The sequence below is a fragment of the Pleurodeles waltl genome, chromosome 8, assembly GCF_031143425.1.
Source record: "Pleurodeles waltl isolate 20211129_DDA chromosome 8, aPleWal1.hap1.20221129, whole genome shotgun sequence".
In the NCBI taxonomy this organism is placed as follows: Eukaryota; Metazoa; Chordata; class Amphibia; order Caudata; family Salamandridae; genus Pleurodeles; species Pleurodeles waltl.
In genome coordinates, this window is record NC_090447.1 from 419065536 (window position 1) to 419085579 (window position 20044).

At 46.2% G+C, this 20044-nt stretch overlaps 1 protein-coding gene across 4 annotated transcripts in view; it reads right to left on the minus strand.

Moving 5' to 3' along the window:
* HERC2 (HECT and RLD domain containing E3 ubiquitin protein ligase 2) overlaps positions 1-20044 on the minus strand; it is a 1448528-nt gene that overhangs the window by 793418 nt on the left and 635066 nt on the right. For all 4 annotated transcript variants that reach the window (XM_069204283.1, XM_069204284.1, XM_069204285.1 and 1 more), the window contains exon 42: positions 16995-17225. In XM_069204283.1, coding sequence (XP_069060384.1) covers positions 16995-17225 — 231 coding nt within the window. The remainder of the gene's footprint in view (positions 1-16994; positions 17226-20044) is intronic.

Below are 20044 nucleotides of genomic sequence, written 5' to 3' on the forward strand. Positions count from 1 at the left end.
AACTTCTTCTTGCCTTTGCCAAGGGTTGTTGGTGATCCTGTTGACAACTGACCCTCTTGCAATCTGGCGACCAACAGGACAGCTCGTGGATGGCTCAAATGATCTTTCTGCATCCCCTGGACTCTGCAGCTGGATTTCATCCTTCCCCAGCCCGCAGGACCTTCATCTCCGAGTGGTCTGGACACTATACCCTTCTTTTTCAGGTTCTTCATGGCTGGAATCCACCTTTGGGTTCCACCGATCTGGGCCAGGGGTCGCGACAGCAGCTGGACAACCGAGACTCCCACGGTCTCCAACAAGGGTTTCCGAAGTCACTTCACTCCTATGCACCTCGGTTTCCCATGTAGGTACTCCAATCTTCTGTGAACCCACAGATGGGGGCAGTATCCAACCTTCTTTGTGCTAACTGGATTCCTCGGTGTCCTCTGGTAAGGGTTGTGAATCCTGTAAGTTCCAACCACTACAGTCCTGTGTTACCTATGGGATACTCAACTCGATAACAACTCTGCACCCAAGTGCCTGTGCGATTTCTGATACTTACCTCTGGTAATTCCTTACTCCCCCAGACCTTGGGATTCTAACGCACTTACCTTGGCTGGGCACCTCCATTCGTATACCAGTTTCTTAGTATATGGTCCCCCCTCCCTTGCTAAGTGTATATTTTGTGTGTAGATGTCCACAAGTGGAGATATACCAACGTTAGTATAGCAGTAGTGTTGCAATAAAAAATACTTTATTTTTGCAACATCTGGTGTTGTTCTTTCTTGTGTGACAATCACGGACTATTGTGGTATTAAAAGTGTTTTAAACTCCTCCTGGATAAGTTTTAGCTGCTCTTAACAGCTAACCCTAGAGAGCTTTTGCTATATGGACACCTACATACTATCACTAAGCGTTTCCAGAACTAAGTATAGGGTTCCACACCATAGGTGTACACCATAAACTGAGCCAGCCTCCTACATTGGTAGTGCAGTGTTGGGCTCAAGCACTTGCATTGCTTTACCACTTGGTCAATACTGACTTTCGGATACATACTGGACTAGTAGTACAAGTTACTTACCTTCGGTAACAAAATATCGGGTAGAGACATATTCAAGTTGCAGATTCCTTACCTTAGAATTTCGCCCAGGTGTCAGACTGGATCCGGAGATTTTTCTTCGAGCAATACTGTAGGGCATTGGTAGGGGGTGTCGGTCGACTTCGCGGGCGTTGTTGGAGTCATAGTCGCTGTAATGACATCAGTAGAACATAGACGCCGCCTCAGCGCAGTGACGTCCGTTCTTTTCTTTCCACGCCACCCGCTAATCTGGAGAGAGCTACCCTGGTCTATTTTTGACCGACTTCGACCCTTCTGTTAAGATTTTGGTGCAAGGTTGTCCCCGAAGCCCGGTTTCATGCCGTGCGACTGCTGTCACCTCATGATGTCGGTGGCGGATCCGCATCAGGTGTGCTTGTGGTGCCTGGAGTGTAACCACGACCCGAAGATGTGCTCAGAGTGCCAGGCCATGCATCCGAAGGCCTTGAGGGAGCGGTCTCTCAAGCTCATGGTGTGCCAGCGCTCGACTCTGCATAGGTCCCGGTCTCACTCGAGAGGAAGGTCTCAAGATCGTTTGCGGAGCCACCACCATTCTTCTTCCTCCAAATCTTTGGGTACAGGTAAGAAGAAGACGAAGCAGAACAGGTCCCGTCGCTCGGCTGATGTGATGTGGGAGGAGCGTCAACACTCAAGGCCTCTGTCTTTGGAGCCTGCTTCTGGGTCCACTCCGCGCTTCCCCGAAATTCTGGGAGCTGGAGCTCCCCCACCCAGCTAAAAGAGTTTTATAAGGCCATGCGCCTCATTTTTAGGCGGACCGACCCCAACACAGCACCTTCAGGCCGAAGGAGTTCTGTCGAGGGGCCTTCAGGTTTGGCGCTGGCGGCTTCGGCTCTGGCCACTGAGGTCCCCTCCGGATCTGCTCGCGGATTGGCACTGACGCCGGTTGTACCACTGAGACCTTCTCCGGTGCTGGTTCGATTGTCGATGCTCCCAGTGTTGGTAGTGCCCACTATCGATGTTGACCCGATCCTTATTCAGTCTCCTGGACCTTGCTGGTCCCCAAAATCCTGCATACTTCTAGCAACAATTTATTGCCTTTGCCAAGGTTTGTTGGTGGTCCTGCTGACCACCGACCCTCCTGCAATCTGGTGACCGACGTGGAACGGCTCTTAGGTGGCTCCAAGCATCTTCCTGCATCCACCTGGACTCCGCAGATGGATTTTCCTTCACTGACCTGTAGTAACTTCATCTCTACGAGGGTAGACATTGCCTACCTGAAACACTTGGGACATCTTGAGTGGTCTGGACACTGTCCCCTTCTTTTTCAGGTTTGTCATGTCTGGAATCCACTGTAGTGTTCCACCCACCTGGTCCACGGGTCGCAACAGCAGCTGGACAATCGAGGGTCCCATTGGCTCCAATGAGGGTTTCCGACGTCACTTCACTCCTATGCACCTGGGCTCCCTAGTGTAGGTAATCCAATCTTCTGGGTATCCACGGGTGGGGGCACTATCCAAACTTATTTGTGCCAACTGGTTTCCTTATGGTCCTCTGAGAAGGGTCCTGAATCCTGTAAGTTCCAACCGTGATGGACCTGTGTTACCCAATGGAACACCCGGCTCCATAACAACTCTGCACCCAGGTGCCTGTTGAATTTCAGATACTTAGCTCTGCTAATTCCTTTCTCCCTCAGACCTTGGGATTCTAACACAATTACCTTGGTTGGGCACCTCCATTCTTATACCAAGTTCTTAGAACATGGCTTGTCCCCCAAATAGTGTCCCTTGTATTTCTATGCCTTCCCTGCTTGTTGCTAAGTGTAAATTTTGTGGAGATATACCGACGTTAGTATAGCAGTAATTCTGTAATAAAGAATACTTTATTTTTGCAACACATGGTGTGGTTCTTTCTTGTGTGACAATCACTGACTGACTATTGTGGTTTACACTCCACCTGGATAGGTTTTACCTGATCACCACAGCTACCCCTGGAGAGCTTTTGCTATCTTGGCATCTAAACAGTATCACTAAGGGTTGTCTGGAGTCAGTATAGGGTGCCACACCATAGGTGTACACCATAAACTGAGACAGCCTCCTACATTGGTGATGAAGCAGCGGGATAAAACACTTGCATTGCTTTACCACTTGGTCATCAGTGACTTTCCATAAGAAAGATCACTACTGACTGCATACTGTACTAGCAACTTCAGGTACTTCTAAACTTTTTGCCTGGGTAGTCCGGGGTCTAGCATAGCCCTTGCTCCAAGCGTTTTCAAAAGTTTAAAACTCTAGAGTAGATAGGTGCACCACACACTACTCTAGTACCATGACTTTGGCTGGGGACAGTGACCAAACTCTAGAATCTAGGTATGGGGATCTTAAGTTCCAATACCTTAGGACCCTGTGCACAACTAGAAAACTAAAGACTAGTAGCAACCCTACCAATCCTACTCTCTTACAGTTGCTCATTCAGAATGACATCCGAACCCCAATAGGGAAAGAGAGCTAGATGAGGAGGTTGAGCCACCTGTTTTGGACAATGAGGTACCTGGTACCTCGTCTGAGCACACTGAAGCGGGCCGTGAGGATTCAGAAGAGACCTTTGGATCTGAAGGGAGCAGTACGGTAGTACAAGAGGGGGATCACAGTAGTTGACTTTTAATCCTGCTGGGGTGTTCAAAAGGGGTTTGCAGAAGGAGATCAGGCTCATCCTCCCTTGTCTCGGCATCTTCTGCTGGGCCATCCACTCTAGCTCAGAAGAGGGTTCCTTAGGGGGTTCAGCTTGAGAAAGCAAAAATCAATTTGAAAATGCAGCAGCTAGCTCTTGAGAGAAAGGCCCCAGAGGTGAAAAGGAAAATAAAGAATTTGGGATTTGAACCCCATGGTGGCAGCATTACAGAGTCCAGAGCCAGGGAAGACACCTTTAATTCTAGGAATCTCAGCAGGATAGTCCCTCACCACAAGTCTGGGGATAACATCCACAAATGGATAACTGCTTTAGAGAGGGCCTGTAAAGCCCAAGAGGTTCCTCAGAAGCAGTGGGCAGCTATCCTGAGGCTCCCCTTTGCAGACAAAGGCAGAGACAAACTTTTGGCAGGTAGAGAAGAGAATGCAGACAACTACCAAGTCTTGAAAGAAGCTCTGATTGATGGGTTTCGACTCACTACCAAGGAGTATAAGACTAAGTTCCAGAAACTAAAGACTAGTCCTCTCAAGACTGGGTAGACTTTGTGGACTGGGCAGTTAAGTATCTCAAAGGCTGGTTACACTGTAGTAATGTACAGGACTATGAATAGCTGTACAATCTAATCGTGAGAGAGAAGACCCTTAACTGTGTGTTCGACAAACTCCACCAATACCTGGTGGACTCTGATCTGAGCTCTCCCCAACAACTGGAAAAGAAGGGAGACAAATGGGTTCGCATCAGGGTGGGTAAGAAAACCCATGGTGGGGGTGACCAGAAGAAAAAGAATGCTCCTAAGTCCCATGAGATGGATGGGGAAAAAACTAAAGATAAGAAGAAAGAGTCATCTACAGGTCCAAAAAATTCTTCTTGTGTGTTCAAGTCCTTCTCCTCTTCTAACAAGAAACCCTGGTGTAATTTTGAGTAAGGAAAGAGGCCTTAGTACAAGTGGTAGCAGCTGTTCTAAGAAAAGCACCAGGAGTACTACTACTCCTCCTAGCAATAACACTATTAGTAGTACCACAACCATGGTTGTAGTTGGGTTCCCCTTGGGTACTGCAGTGGACTCTGGACTAGTCAGAGAAACCACCAAGGCTGTCCTAATATCAGAATGTGGCACTGACCTTGCCACTCTGGCTCCCTGGCCTTCTAATGAGGAAATTCAGGCAGTACCCCCTCATAAATGGTATTGAGGCAGAAGCTTACGGGACAGAGGTGCAAGTGTCACCACGGTGATTGAGAAGCTGGTGTCAACTGAGCAAATTCTACTTAGGCAAAATTACCAAGTAACAAATGTTGATAACATTGGGGGACGGAATACTGGGTGGGGGAGGGGATACTGTCCCTAACAAAGTTGTAGTGTCCTCTTCTATTTCTCTAGAATGTATTATGGGCAATGATTTGGAGACCTAAGCTGGGGCTGAAGTGGAATTACAGGCCAATGCAGAAATGCTGCACATCCTTGGGAGTGCCTTTGTAGCTACAAGAGCACAGGTCAGAAAACAGGGAGAACAAGGAGCACTGGAGCCTGGAATAATGGTCCAGGAAGCTCCAAAGAAGAGAGGCAAGAAGGGTAAAAAAGCTATCTTCTACCCAGATCTCATATGAGGATCAGTCTCCTCAGGGAGATGATCTTTCCCCTTGTGAGGAACGTACATCAGAGGAGCTTGGGCCTGACACGGCAGAGTTCTTGGGTGCTTGCAGGGGGACCCTCCAGGGAGGAACTGAGTACTGAGCAGCAATGCTGCCCCCTCTCCTGAAAGCCTCAGACAGCAAACTACTGCAGAGGAGACAGTGGATGACAGTGGACCACGCAGAAACTACTGGGAAAATGGTCTCCTTTACTCTGAAGCTAGGGACCACAAGCCTCATGCTACCTGGAAGCTGGTCATACCTCAGAAGTTTAGGAAGTTCTTATTGTCCCAGGCACATGACATTCCCCTTGCAGGACATCCTGGGTAAAGTAAGACTTGGTAAGGACTTGTTCCACACTTTCACTGGCCCCACAAGTCTGAAGACACAAAGGAGTTTTGCTGCTCCTGTGACACTTACCAAGCCTGTGGCAAGTCAGGTGGCACAACAAACCTTAATTCCACTGCCGGTCGCTGCAGTTCCCTTTGAGAGGGTAAGTACAGACATTGTTGGTCCCTCTGACCCTCCTACAGCTTCTGGAAACATATTTAATCTGGTGGTGTTGGACCAAGCCACCAGGTACCCAGAAGCCATTTCCCTTAGGACCACTACAGCTCCTGCAGTAGCCAAGGCCCTCCTGGGAATCTTTTCCAGGGAGGGCTTCCCTAAGGGTGTAGTATCTGACAGAGGTGGAAAAGTCATGTCTGGATATCTCAAAGCAATGTGGAAGGAATGTGGTTTAACATTCAAATTCACCACTCCTTATACACAAGGGAATGGGTTGGATGAAAGATTCAACAAAACCCTGTAAGGTATGATCATGAGACTCTAAGAAAAGCTCATAAGAAGATGGGATGTCCTACTACCTAGCATTCCTTGTGCCTACAGAGAGGTTCCACAGAAGGGAGTGAGTTACAGCCCATATGAACTTCTGTTTGGACATCCAGTTAGGGGTCCTCTTAGCCTTGTGAAGCAGGGGTGTGAGCAAACTCTCAAACACCCCAAACAAGACATTGTTGACTAACTATTGGATCTGGATTTGCGTATGGCAGAATACAGGAAGAAGGCCACCAAAAACCATGAGGCCAGCCAAGAGCTGCAAAAGCAATGGCATGACCAAAAGGTTGTGCTGTCTGTTTACCAAGCCCGGACAAAAAGTGTGGGTCATGGAGCAAGTGGCTCAAGGGCACGCCAAGACAAGTGGAGTGGCTCCCACACAATAGTGGAGAAGAAAGGGGAGGTCACCTATTTGGTTGACATGGACACTCCAAGGACACCCCACAGGGTGCTTCATGTGAACCACCTCAAACCTTAATTTGAAAGGGCTGGCATGAGTTTGCTCATGGCCACTGATAAAGGCCAGGAAGCAAAGACTGACCCTCTCCCTGACCTTCTCTCCCACAACTCTGTTGATGGTTCAGTGGCTGGGGTAGTCTTTGCAGACTGTCTCTCTGAACAGCAACAAGCTCACTGCAGACAATGTCTCAGTTTTCTGAAATCTTTTCCCTGTCCCCCAGTCAGATAATCTAGTGTGCACAAAATATAGAGAGGAGTGATAGTCTGCCTGTTAAGAGTAAAATCTACTGGCAGCCTGACCATATCAGAGATTGCATCGGACAGAGATCTAAAAGATGCTGGAGTTAGGTGTTATTGAGCCACCAGACAGCCCTTGGGCTAGTCCAGAAGTACTTATGGCAAAGCTTCATTCCCAGGGTGGAAAGAGAGAAATAAGGTTTGTGTAGACTACCAGGGCCTCAATGCAGTCACTAATACTGATGCCCATCGCATCCCCAGGGCAGATGAGCTGATTGATACTTTGGCTTTATCCAAGTACCTCAGCACTTTTGAACTATCAGCAGGCTATTGGCAGATTAAGTTAATTGATGCTGCTAAGCCTAAAACAGCATTATCTACCCCTAGTGGGCATTATCAGTTCACACTGATGCCCTTTGGTCTGAAAAATGCACCTGCCACATTTCAGAGGATGGTGAATCAAGTTCTGGCAGGGCAGGAAGAATTTAGTGCAGCATATCTAGATGATATTGCGGTCTTTACCTCCACTTGGCAGGAACATCTGGTATACCTCAGGAGTGTACTGGAGGCCATGAAAAAGGCAGGCCTCACTATCAAGGCTACAAAATGCCAGACAGGGCAGAGAAATACAGCCAACTGGTAGGAGGAGGTCAAGTTCAATCCCTCTAGAGCCAAATCCAAACTATTGCTTGCTCCAACTACCCATCTCAAGTCAGAACCTTTCTTATCCTGACTGGGTATCACAGGAAAGTGATAAAAGGGTATGGCTCAATTGTGACCCACTCGAATTACCAAACTTCAAAAAAGATGCCTAAAAAGTTACAGTTAACAAACACAAATGATGGACGTAATGCGGTTACCAATCAAACATTCAACCCCAGTCACAGATCTGGGTTTAATCCATCAATTCTTTTGCTCACCATGCGACCCCAGTTTGGACCCAGCCATATGCAAATCAGTCTTGATCCTGTTCCCCATGGAAACAGTACAGCCCGAAATGCCAGGCCAGGTCCGCCCTGGACCGGAAACAAGCATCCTGGGACCGGTTTAAGGGTATCACCCTTCATCAGCCAGGCTAGCTTGAATCCAGTGGCACAGTGATAAGGTAGGGTGCAAAATACCACAGGGAAGGGCATAATTGCAGTGAGCATGCAGTGTTGAAGTCCATTCTTAGACATTGTACGTGCAATGTGGCCATTTAAGTACATGGGCGACTACACCCTGCCCGCTGGCTTTTGGAGTTACAAAATAACTTTGCATTCTGGGATATATTGGGCCAAAAGAAGTGGCTGACAAGCCTACTCCACGTTTTTATTTGTCCCAAATGCATAGACGGGAGGATGTCATGGACCAAAGTTAGGATAAACTCCCTAAACTGCTGAGGCACTCCCACTCTCCTGGTTGCACCGGGTTCGAGGTCTCTGGCCTCAGTGTAAAGGAGCCCATCTTCCCAATAGACCCTGTGGGAGCCACTGACATCTCCCTTTTCCTGTGCAGCTGCTTGCTGCCTCAGACCATTAAGAGTGGGACAAGTCTTTTGTCTCTGGCAAAGCTGTTCCCTTGACGTTACCTTTGGGCCCAGAAGCTCTACATGGTAAGGATCCAGCTCCATAGACTCAGTTCTCTCAGAGCGTAAGACCTCTTCCTGAGAAGAGAGGTCTTGTTTCTTTTGCTGCTCAGAAGCTGGTCCCCCAGTCTTCTTGCCTTTTCTCTTGGACGTTTGGGCCATTATCACAGGCTCCAACACTTCATTTGCACCCTGTGCTCGACTCTGTGCCCCTGTTTTTACACACACCAGTTCAGGGATTCCCTGTATAGCTGCATGGGATTTGAATTCTACCCCAGCCCAAACTCCAGATCATTCCCTAGCAAGCATTTTACTGGGATTGCAGACCAGACCACTATCTGTTTCAGGCCACTAACCCCTACCCATTCTAAGGTTACCATAGCCATGGGATGGACCTTAGTTACATTGTCAGCATTGATGACTGGGTACATTTGTCCTGCCAAATAGTGTCCTGGGGAAAACAGTTTCTCTGTCACCATGGTGACACTGGCACCTGTATCCCTCAGGGCTTCTACATTTGTCCCAGTAATCAAGAGGTGCAGTCTGTATTTTTGCATGTTAGGGGACCAGACAGCAAGTGTGGCAACATCTACCCCACCCTCAGAGACTAAAGTAGCTTCAGTGTGAACCCTGACTTGCTCTGGGCACACTGTTGATCCCACCTGGAGACTGGCTATACCAGTACTAACTGGAGCAGTGCTTGGGGGGATTCATTTTGGGACAGGCCAAGTCTCTAGTTTGGTGTCCATGCTGTTTACAGTTGTGGCACCGGGCCTTTTTGGGACCAACATTATTACCCTTGTACGCATATCAGGACTGTGAAGAAGCTTGGGGCCCACCCTCCTGTTCAGGTTATTTGGGCCCTTGTTCAGACTCTTTGTTTTTATCCTTTCGTGTCTCACCACCCTTCCCTTGGGGAGGCCTTTGTAACCCCTTGCTTTTGATCAAACCCAGTGGAAGTCTTGGTCACCCTTGTCTTGACCCAATGGTCTGCCTTCTTTCCCAATTCTTGGGAAGAAATTGGTCCTAAGTCTACCAGATATTGATGCAACGTTTCATTGAAGCAGTTCCTTAAAAGGTGTTCCTTCATCAACAAATTATAAAGCCCATCATAGCCATGCACTCCACTTCCAGTTATCCAACTATCTTGCATTTTCTCTAAGTAGTCTACAAAATCAACCAAGGACTGCTTTGAGGTTTTTGAGCCTCCCTGAACCTAATTCCATACTCCTCAGTGGTGAATCCAAAGCCCTCATTCGGGGTAGCATTCATGTGTTCACAGGATTCAGCATATGCACCAGTGATTATAAGGAGCCTATCCCTACACTTACTAGCAAACAGTTCCCAAAGGAGAGCGCCCTACTGAGATTTGTTTAGTTTTCTGACTGCACAAGCTCTCTCAAAAGCTGAAAAACACTTTGTCATATCATCGCCTTCTTCATATTTAGAGAAAATCCCTTTGGGGATTTTTAGGACATCAGAATGTTAAGTTAACCCCAAACTCCCAGCACCAGCAACACGGGGTCGGCCGGGTGCAGAGGTCAAAGTTGAGGTTGATTTAACATGGGCTCCTATAGAGACTGTGGGCACTCGGAGGGCAAACCTGGGGGTAATAGAGACCCAGTGGCGGTGGGGGGGAGTGCAGCCACAGGTCAGCACCAAACACACACCCTGCAGGGTGCAAACAGCATCAGGCTCCCAATGCTTTCCTATAGGGGGACCCCGTGGGTCATAAAGAAATTGCAGGGGAAGTCCAGGAGGTCGGTTCCTGGAAACCAAAGGATGTACAAGGAGGAGGGCCGCCGGCTGGACGTTGCTGCACCGAAGGTCAGATTCCCCAAGGCCAGGGGGCTGTGGGTGCAGGGGTACCTTCTGATATCAGGAATCTTCGTCCGTTTCTGACACGGTCAGGGGGGTCCTCCGGATTCAGGCTGCAGGCGTCGTGTTGGGCAGGATGGGTCAACCCAGGGTGGACAGTAGGTCGGAGTTGCCTGGGGACCAGATCTAGTCGATTGGGGACCTGGACACGGGTCATGTGCAGGATTCGCGGATCCGGGGCGGTTCTGGGATTCTTTGCTGGTGTTTTCTTCTGGACAGGTGTCAGAGGGCAGTAGCCAATGGCTACTGTCTCGGACGGTGACTACACCCTTCCGGTGTCCACTCCCTTTGGGGAATGGAACACAGACCTAACCCTATTGGTCCCTGTCCTCCAAATCAACATGGAGGATTTTGCAAGGAGGGGACCACTTCAGCTCTGGACACCTTAGGGGTGGTCCCAGTTGAAGTGGTCACTCCTCCTTGTTTACCCTAATTTTCCTGCTGGACTGACTGCCAAAAGTGGGGCTTTGTTTGGGGGCGGGCATCTCCACTAGCTGGAGTGCCCAGGGGCACTATAACAAGAGGCCTGAGCCTTTAAAGCTTACTGCCAGGTGTTACAGTTCCTGTAGGAAGGAGGTGTGAAGCACCTCCACCCAGTACAGGCTAAGTTTCTGGCCACAGAGAGCACAAAGGCTCTCACCCCATGTGGTCAGAAACTTGTCTGGAAGTGGCAGTCTGGCAGAAACTGGTGAGTCCTGCACTAGCAGTTTGGCTAAAATAAATGGGGCATCTCTAAGATGCCCTCTGGATCCATTGTTCAACAAATCCAACACTGGCATCAGTGTGGGTTTATTATGCTGGAAAGTTTGATACCAAACGTCCCAGACTTCAGTGAAGCCATTCTGGAGCAGTGGAGTTCACAGTGACAAACTGCCAGCCCATATACTCAGTATGGCTACACTGCACTTACAATGTGTAAGAATGGACTTAGGCACTGTAGGGGCATAATGATCATGCAACTATTCCGTCACCTGTGGTATAGTGCACCCTGCCTTAGGTCTGTAAGGCCAGCTAGAGGGGTCACTTACCTATGCCACAGGCAGTGGTTTGTGGGCATGGTACCCTGAGAGGGGTGCCATGTTGACTTTATTTTTGTCTCCCCACCAGCACACACCAGTTGCAAAGGCAGTGTGCATGTGCTTGGTAAGGGGTCCCCCATGGTGGCATAATACATGCTGCAGTCCTTGGGAACCTTCCTGGTCACGGGGCCCTTAGTACCATGGGTACCTTTTACAAGGGACTTAACTGTGTGCCAGGGGTGTAACAATTGTGGGAGTGATAGTACAGTTTTTGGGAAAGAACAATGGTGCTGGGGCCTGGTTAGCATAATCCCAGCACACACTCAGTCAAGTCAGCATCCATATCAGGCAAAAAGTTGGGGGTAACCATGCCAAAAGAGGCACTTTTCTCTACAATAGAGCACAGAGAAGGTTGGGCCGACAATCACAAAAATGCCGATATAGCAGACAGATAACCTTTAACTGAACACAAAGCATAGTCCTGCTGTTCCAAAGAAATAACAAAAGGGAGGACGTGGGATAAGTGTTCCAAGGAGGATATGGGTGAGGAGGTTGGGGGTGAGGGAAATGGGGTGGTGGAGATGGGGGGAGATGGAGATAGGGGGTGGGGATGTAAGATAGGATAGGGTTGGAGGTGGGGTGGGGCTGATAATGTCTCTGCATGCACATCATGCAACAAATTTGTCACAACGGCAGGTGTATACCGTTTTGGTTGAGAGGAGGGCACGTGGCACCAGGGGGGAAAGTATGCAGGTTCAGGTGCTGAATCATCTCCTGTTGCTGCCAGAGTAAATCCTTGCGAATGAGCAGCCTGATCGGAGGATTGATGCTTATGTTCAGAAGCTCTGGATACAAAATCCTCTGCGCCCAATCCAGAGCCACAAGAATGACTTGGGCCCAACTGTTCCTGGTCTTCTTGAGTTGTATTGGCGGAGTGTACCAGAGACCGTCATTTAATTCAAGACAAAAAGTGTCTCAGAGTGAGAACCAGCTTAGAAACTCCGGAGCTCAAAACTGCTGACACTGCGTGTTCTCAGCTGTGGTTAACAGATGTAACCAAGGCTCATTTCACTCTAGAAAGAGACTTTATACCACCTCTGGGAGGAGATGCAATTTGCGATCTGTTGGGCATCAACAGCTGAGTTTGTCTGCCCTGGCATTCAGAGAGCGGGCCACGTTTTGAATTACCACTCAAATGCCCTGACGTTCCAACCATGTCCCGAGGCGCAAGGCCTCTTGACAAATGGTCGTAAAACCCACTCTATCCTGTTTCTTATAATACCACATCAGTGGTGTTGTCTTTGAACACCTGCACTAACCTTACCTTCATCTAAGGAAGAAAGGCTTTCAAGACCAACCGCACTGCCCAGAACTCCAGCAGTCTGCTGTGAAGCCAGGACTCGGAGACCAGAGCCCTCTGATCACCACCTCTCCCATATGGCCGACCCAGCCCATGAGTGACATCTGTCGCTACAGTCAGCTCAAGTGGGGAAGGATGAGGGGTCTGCCACTGACCCAGTTGGGGGGTGGGGGGTGGGGGGGGGGTTCAGAATGGCCCCAAAGAAAGGGAGCATCTGAGAGGGAGTCAGGTGTGACTTTGGAAAGGTGATAGTGAACCCCTGCGAATGCAGGACTCACCATAGTCTGGAGGTACAAGTCCGTCTTCAACAGCCAATCATCAAGGTAGGCGAATCCTGAAACCCTTGACCTCTGCAGATTTGCTGCAACCATCGCCATCACTTTTGCAAACTCAAGAGGGGTGCTGCTGAGGACAAAGGGGAGCACAGCAAACTGAAAGTGCTATTGGCCTACCAGGAACCTCACCCAATTTGCGCTGACTGGCGCTGGAAGAAAAGTACTGATGTCAGCGTGCTGCAGTGGCATCTTTATAGGCACCGCACGTCATTGCCAGCATGAAGCTCAAGCGTTACTGGAGGCTGTGATTCGACATATTCCACTTCCTTGTTCCTCTTACCGTCCTTTAGCTTTCTCTGCCCTTACTGGGATGCAAAATGACTCCAGGTAGTCTTCTGTTCCACCTCTTACCTTCCCAAATTGCTTTTGAGCATCGAAATACTGTCAGAAGGCCTGCCACCCACAGTGTGCTAGTGTTTGGATCGGTGGGGCTCATTTTGCTTCCCTCTCCTTTTGCTCATCGACTGCTATGGTATCAACAGGGTTTTCTAGTTAGGGGGATTCCACTTGGTCCTACTGTATTTCTATGGTGTTACCTGTGTTCCTCTTTTATGTTCCCCTTTCCCTCTGTGACTTCTTTAGCAACTCTTCCTTAAGGAGATCAGCAACACTCCCCTGGATGTCACACCCCTCTCCCTGTGACATCTTTGTGTTCTTCTCATCATTCGACAAACCAAGATCCCTGAGTGAAGGTTGCTTCTGTTGTGTCCGTAACATCATGTATTGTGCCCACTGCTGTTTCCTCAGACCTTGAGTGTCTCGGGCAGAACTCTGCACTCACTTTTCAGCTTTCAGCACTTTGGTCCTTTGGTAGGCAGAAAAAGCACACACAGTGACTTTTTCTGGGCAAGCTTGTGGTGGTACTCTGGGCAGAACCTGAAGGGGTGTTCTCCATTCTCATCTCTGCTACTTAGGTCTTCCAATTTTAACTTTTCACCCACAATATTTTCAGTCTTTCTGACTTGTCTGAGCCTAGCGCTTAGCATATCAGGCCACCTCATGTGTGCGCTAGCAAATGTCAGCACATTGGTGTAGGTCTACGAAATAAGGGACATCACTTTTGGCTGTACCCTTTTCCTTTAGACTTCAGCTTTCTATATGGTTTGCAAATTAAACAGTTGATAGATTTTCATTTTCTTCCCTTATTTAATGCAGCAATTAACAGGAAACTTTTACACCAAACCAAAAAAGGATCATACTTTGGCCCAAGTTTTAGATTTGATAAGTGTTTGTTGCAATTATGTCAAGCAGTTACTGTCAGACTGCAAGCAAAGTTCACAATTAAAAACAGTGAGTGATTTACATGTGGTCACTGGGTGGTTACTGCATGGCTCTACAACGGTCTACTGTGGGGATTGGTCCTTACCATCTACTTAATGATCATTTGAAACTTGTATTTAAATGACCTCCAGTCAGCACTTACATTCCTTTTCCTCACAGAGCATTACACTTCCTTTTATATCCAGGATCAAATCTCATCCTCCATATTGACTCAACTTCATTATTCTCATGTCCTTGACTAATCCTTCCCTCCTCTTTGCCTGGACTTACCACTACACATCTGTTTCCAATCCCTTCCAGTTTGTCTGGAAAATGCACAATTGCCTCTCTCTTCTCGCATCTGTGCCTGGGCTCTTGGTGTCTTCAGGCCTGCACAGCCCAGGCTCCACACTAGCCAGACTATCTTTTTGGCGCCAGATCTCTTTACAAGTAAGCACTGTGTGTCACCCTCTTCCTTTCACTGCTTTTTCCCTGCGTCTGCTCTCATCGCTCTTCAGTCAGTACACCATTCCTGTGCCACCCAGAGACAGACCAGGTGTCTTATTAAAATCTCTGCCACTCCCATCACTATCATAGCACTGCTTTGGGATGTACTCCTTTTTCACAACTTAAAACCAACAATTATCTTGAGCCCGAATGGCCGTGAGGGCCATTGGTGTTGCAGTGACTATTTACTTTCGCGGGTCAACATGGAGAGCAACCTCTGGCAATAGAACATTTCTGGCAAATGATCTCATTTAACTGTCTTATTTTGAACAATTTTCATTAGAGAATAAAGGTATTTCAGAGTGGCAGGCAGGTAGTTCCAAGGACTTCCGTCTTACTCCACTGAGCACTTATTTGGCTCTGGGTTCAGAGTGTGGCTTATGGCCATACCCTGACCCCAACCTTAACACACACAGTGCCTGCTGGTTAAGCACGATGGCCTTAATCCAAAACTTGGGTCTTGTCATCCTACAGCCAGTACCCATTGGATGAAAGTCATCCACTTTGGCCACATGATTTATCCTACCTTCTGAGCAATGAGTAGCAATAGGCCATGCTCTGCACTCAGTTATGCCACCACAAGTGCTCACGGACATAGAATGTGGCCTAAAGCCTATCATGCATCCAGTTCTCAAAGTCTGCTGTACCTAATGGCCACAGGTCATGTCTTCCACATCTACCTATAACGTTTCATCGCAAGACATGAGCTCATGGAGTACTGGGTGAAAAACATGATTCTCCATCATGTCTTTCATTGACTATTTGCTATCCAAGCCACATTTTATTCTCCTGGACATGCATAATTTTTCAAGTGCACTCAATTCATATAAAATACTTTCTAAAAATGTTATCAGTTTAAAAACGAGGTATAGTCAATTAATAAAATTCTTCATATTGTATTTTTTGCAGGGAACAAGAGAATATTCCATACAAGTGGAATTATTGCCTGATCTTTGGGAGGGTTAAGGTATGTTCAATATGATAACATACAGGCAATAGCTTTGCTTTTTTTCCAGGACAAAGTTCTGATCAGAGATTGCAAACCTCTCTTGAATTCCCTTTTGTTCTAATTTTTTTCTGAATGGTTTGCAAATTTAACAGTTGATAGATTTTCATTCTTTCCCTTATTTAATTCAGCAAAATAAAACATTTTTACACCAAACCAAAAAAGGAATATACTTTGGTCCAAGGTTTACATTCGAACAGTGTTTGAGGCAATTATGTCAAGCAGTTTTTGCTACATTAGTTACATTATATTCTGACCCAAGCCCACTTCACAAAGCGACTTACAATTTTCAAAGTTACGAATGAATAGCCTCCACACTCGTGGTGGAATTTCCACAATGAGCATTGCAGAGCTAAGATGCCACCACAAGTGCAGAGATTCCTCCACAGCATGGAGACTCCACCCGAGTACAGAGGCTCTGCCCCAACTGCGGTGACTCTGCACTCATAACTTTAGGAGTAGTAAGTCCCTTTTTAATTCAGGCACAAAGTAGTCCATCCACCTAAACCCAAACAACAAGCAGAACAGTTTTGTAAGAGTGTGTTTGTTGTTCTATTCCATGTCCTGTTTCTCTGCAGAGATTTTGAGTACTTTATTCTTTATGACAGAGAGGTCCAATCACATCACTGCCTGGTATTGTGCTCTCCATTTTAAGGCTATTTCGGACCATGTCCAAAACATACTGTGAGTCAGACCTCTCCACTCAATCAAAATATATGGGCAAGCACCCTCTGAGTGAGCTGCCCTGCCCTATCTGCTTACATTAAGCTGAAAATTACAATTTTCTAATTGCACACAAGATATTCCGCAAAAGAGACATTAAGGTCTTGAAGAACAAGTCCATAAATTCAGTTTTTTTGGATTAAATATATAGTCATAAGCATAACTTCATATATTGCCTTTTAGTTAAGATATGCAACAAACATCAAAAGGAAGTTTTAATAACCCCCATGACAAGTGCAAATGTAGAACCTTTCTGCTAGAGAAACTTTCAAATAATAGACTAAAATGGTTTTTAGAATTATACTCATACATTTATAAGCCATCTAATTCATGTTGGATCCTTATCACTTATCAAAAGCTAGTAATGATAATGCCATATAACAGTACAGAGGTTTCCCTCCTCACAGCAATATAAATCTGTTCAGGCTTCACATGGATGGAAAAGGAGCCACTTACTGGTTTCAGCTGACTTAGGAGGCACACTCTGCATACTCGCATCTCCTGGAACTGTACAGTGATTTTTCCTTTTGGGGTAATGCGGGTCACTGTCCCTTCCCCAAATTCTTCATGTATTACTTGGCCACCTAATCGCAGACGGCTGTCTATTCCACCGATCACCGCGAGCACTGCCATAAGACTGCCCACTTCAGGGTTTTCGGAATCAGGAAAGAAGTCATCCAACACAGCCTAAATAACAAATGACAGAATACAAAATGCTGAAATAGTGAAGGTATGATATAAGGTACTAAAATCGGATTGGGATAAGATTCATTTACAGGCTTTAGGGAAAGTACAAGTTACCAAATGCATTTTTTTTAAATCACAATATATGTAGTATATCTGCAGACCAGGGTAGGTCTTGAAGGAAAAATCAGTATACTGAAATACATTCAACACCAAAGTAAACATGCAGATATTCAGTGATATTTATCACTTCGTCCACACAGCACACTAAATCAATAGGATCATCTATAGGGCTAGCAAGAAGTATGAATACCCAACTCAGTAATACTCCATTTATCAACATTGCAAGGATGTGCGGCTGAGAGGACCTTACAGGATTATAACCTGTGACCAAAAATTACTAGAGTTTTCCAGTTGAAACTTTAATTCACAGCTATCTTACTGGAGTGAGAATGAGTGGTATCAAAAAGCTTAAATTATAAGGTAAGTGCCCTAAACAGATAGATGCTAAACTCAAAAATACCAGATAGGATTCTTCTAATTTTAGATATTTATTTCTTTATCAGGCCAACCCTTAAATAAATATATTTATTTTAGCATTTATTAATGTTTAATGATAGCACCAATGACTATTCTCTCAAAGTCGCATCCTAGTAGAATAGATTTTATCTTAAACTTTTTAAAACGCTTAACAGCGTCAAATATCATTGATAATTTAGATTTGGCTGTGAATACTAAGAAAAGAAAATACATATATGAGTAAAGGCATATTTGCAGTGCCGAGTAAATTAGATTAGCTTTTGTAAAGTGCACACGTGCCCACGGGCATTTAGGTGCTACCAAACTATCTGAAGACAAAGGACTGGACAAATGAGACTACAGAGTAAAATGCCATGTTATAAGTTGTTTTCCAAAGAGGAGTAAATTGGGCTGGTTTCTTAAATGTACAGGTAAACTGATGCCACAGCTGGCATGTGGTATATGAGAAACCTCTACCATCCCAGAAGGCTTTGGGGATTTTTGGAATAATCACTTTCCTGGCTGTGGATGAACAAAGACACTTAGTGGCGGTATAACAAGTAATTCTCTTTTGAAAAAAATTCAGACCAGCCTGATATAGAGTTTTGTGTGCAATGCAGAGTGCTTTTAAGGCTACTCTCTTTTTAATCGGAAGCCAGTGCAGTTAATTCACGGTCTTTGAAAGTGATCCAAATTTCCTAATGTTTTTGAGAAGCTGAACTGCTGCATTTTGCAATCTTTGGTGTTTTTTTAATAGTGCCCAATTACGCGTCTGCATATAGGGCATTGCAGTTGTCCGGTTTGGACAATACCAACAAGGTGACCACTGTTTTCTGTAGGTCTGGAGGTATGAAAGGGAGAACTTTTCTTAATGTTTTTAATACAAAGAAACAGGAAGATGCAAGTTAGTTTGTCTGATCCGAAAAGGTAGGATTGGAATCCACCATAATTATCAAGTTTCTAGCTTTAGCTACTGGAGTCGAGTGTGTCCCCAGGGACTCTGGCCACCAGGAGTTGTTCCAAAAAGATGTATTGACTCCAAAAAACAGGTGCTCATTCTTTTAAGAGTTCAGTTTCAAACAGTGAGGGTTTACCCATCTGCCAACTGCAACCATACAGTGTTTAAAGGGCAAACCCACCTCGTCCACGTTCTTGGTGATAGGCACCACAACTTGAGTATGGGGTCACAAATGTATTAAAAAGAGTGGGACTCAGAGAAGATCCTTACGGAACACCACAAGGTAGTGTGAAAGGTTTTGATGTGAAATCTTCCATGGTTACTGCTTGATCTCTATCATCCAAAAAAGACCTGAGAATATTTCAGGCAGTACCCTGAATATGATTTTCGGCTAACTGATGTTTCAGGTTACGGTGGCCCACTGTATCAAAGGCCTCAGATAAGTCCAGTAGGACTACCGCTGCTTTGCCACTATTGTCCAGAATGTTACTAATTTCCTCAGTGACTGTGGTAACTGCTGTCTCTGTACGGTGTTCTTTCCTAAAACCAAACTGAGTTTTATCTAGGTTACTACGCTCTCCCGGATCCTGCTAGGGAGATATTTAGATGTCTTTCTAAAAGTCTGGTTAAAAACAGGAGCTGTGAGATTGGTCTGTAGTTTTTTTCTTCCTGGGGATTGAGAGTAGGTTTTTTGAGGAGGGTGGGATAAATGCCTTTTTCCACTCAATTGAAAATTGGCCTCTGGACAAAATATTAAGTTATACAGTGACCTGCTATGTGCTTAAACATTTCTAGCATCAATTTCGCGAGTCTGGGATCTGATGGAGATCCAGATTTAGTGAGCTTCATTAGTTCCACTACTCACTCTACAGAGTAAGGGAAAGTCATGAAAGCTATGTTGGCAACCTTTTAGCGGAATATCAGCTGCCTGAAGTTCCCCACTATGGGTATTGTACCTGTTGAAGTCCCAATAGATAGTCTCTATTTTGTTTCTAAAGAAGACGGCTAGGTTATTACATAGATGATGGGAAGGAGCGGGTTGGGTTGAGAGCACCTGTACTGTTTGAAACAGCTCTCTAGGGGAGCTACTGGCTAAATAAATCTTATTCGTAAAGAAGCTTGCTTTCTCAGTAATAATCAACTCTTTGTAATCTTGTATAAGGAGTTTGTATTTAGTCCTTTCCTCAGGAGCATAATTGCTCCTCCAAACCCTTTTCTTGTCAGCGATATTTCCTTTTCATATTTGTAAGTTTTGGGGAATACCACAGAGCTAATGGCCATGGGCTAGGAGTCTTAACCTCTTTCAAAGGAACCAGTTTGTTTGTAGCAGCGTTTATCCAACTGG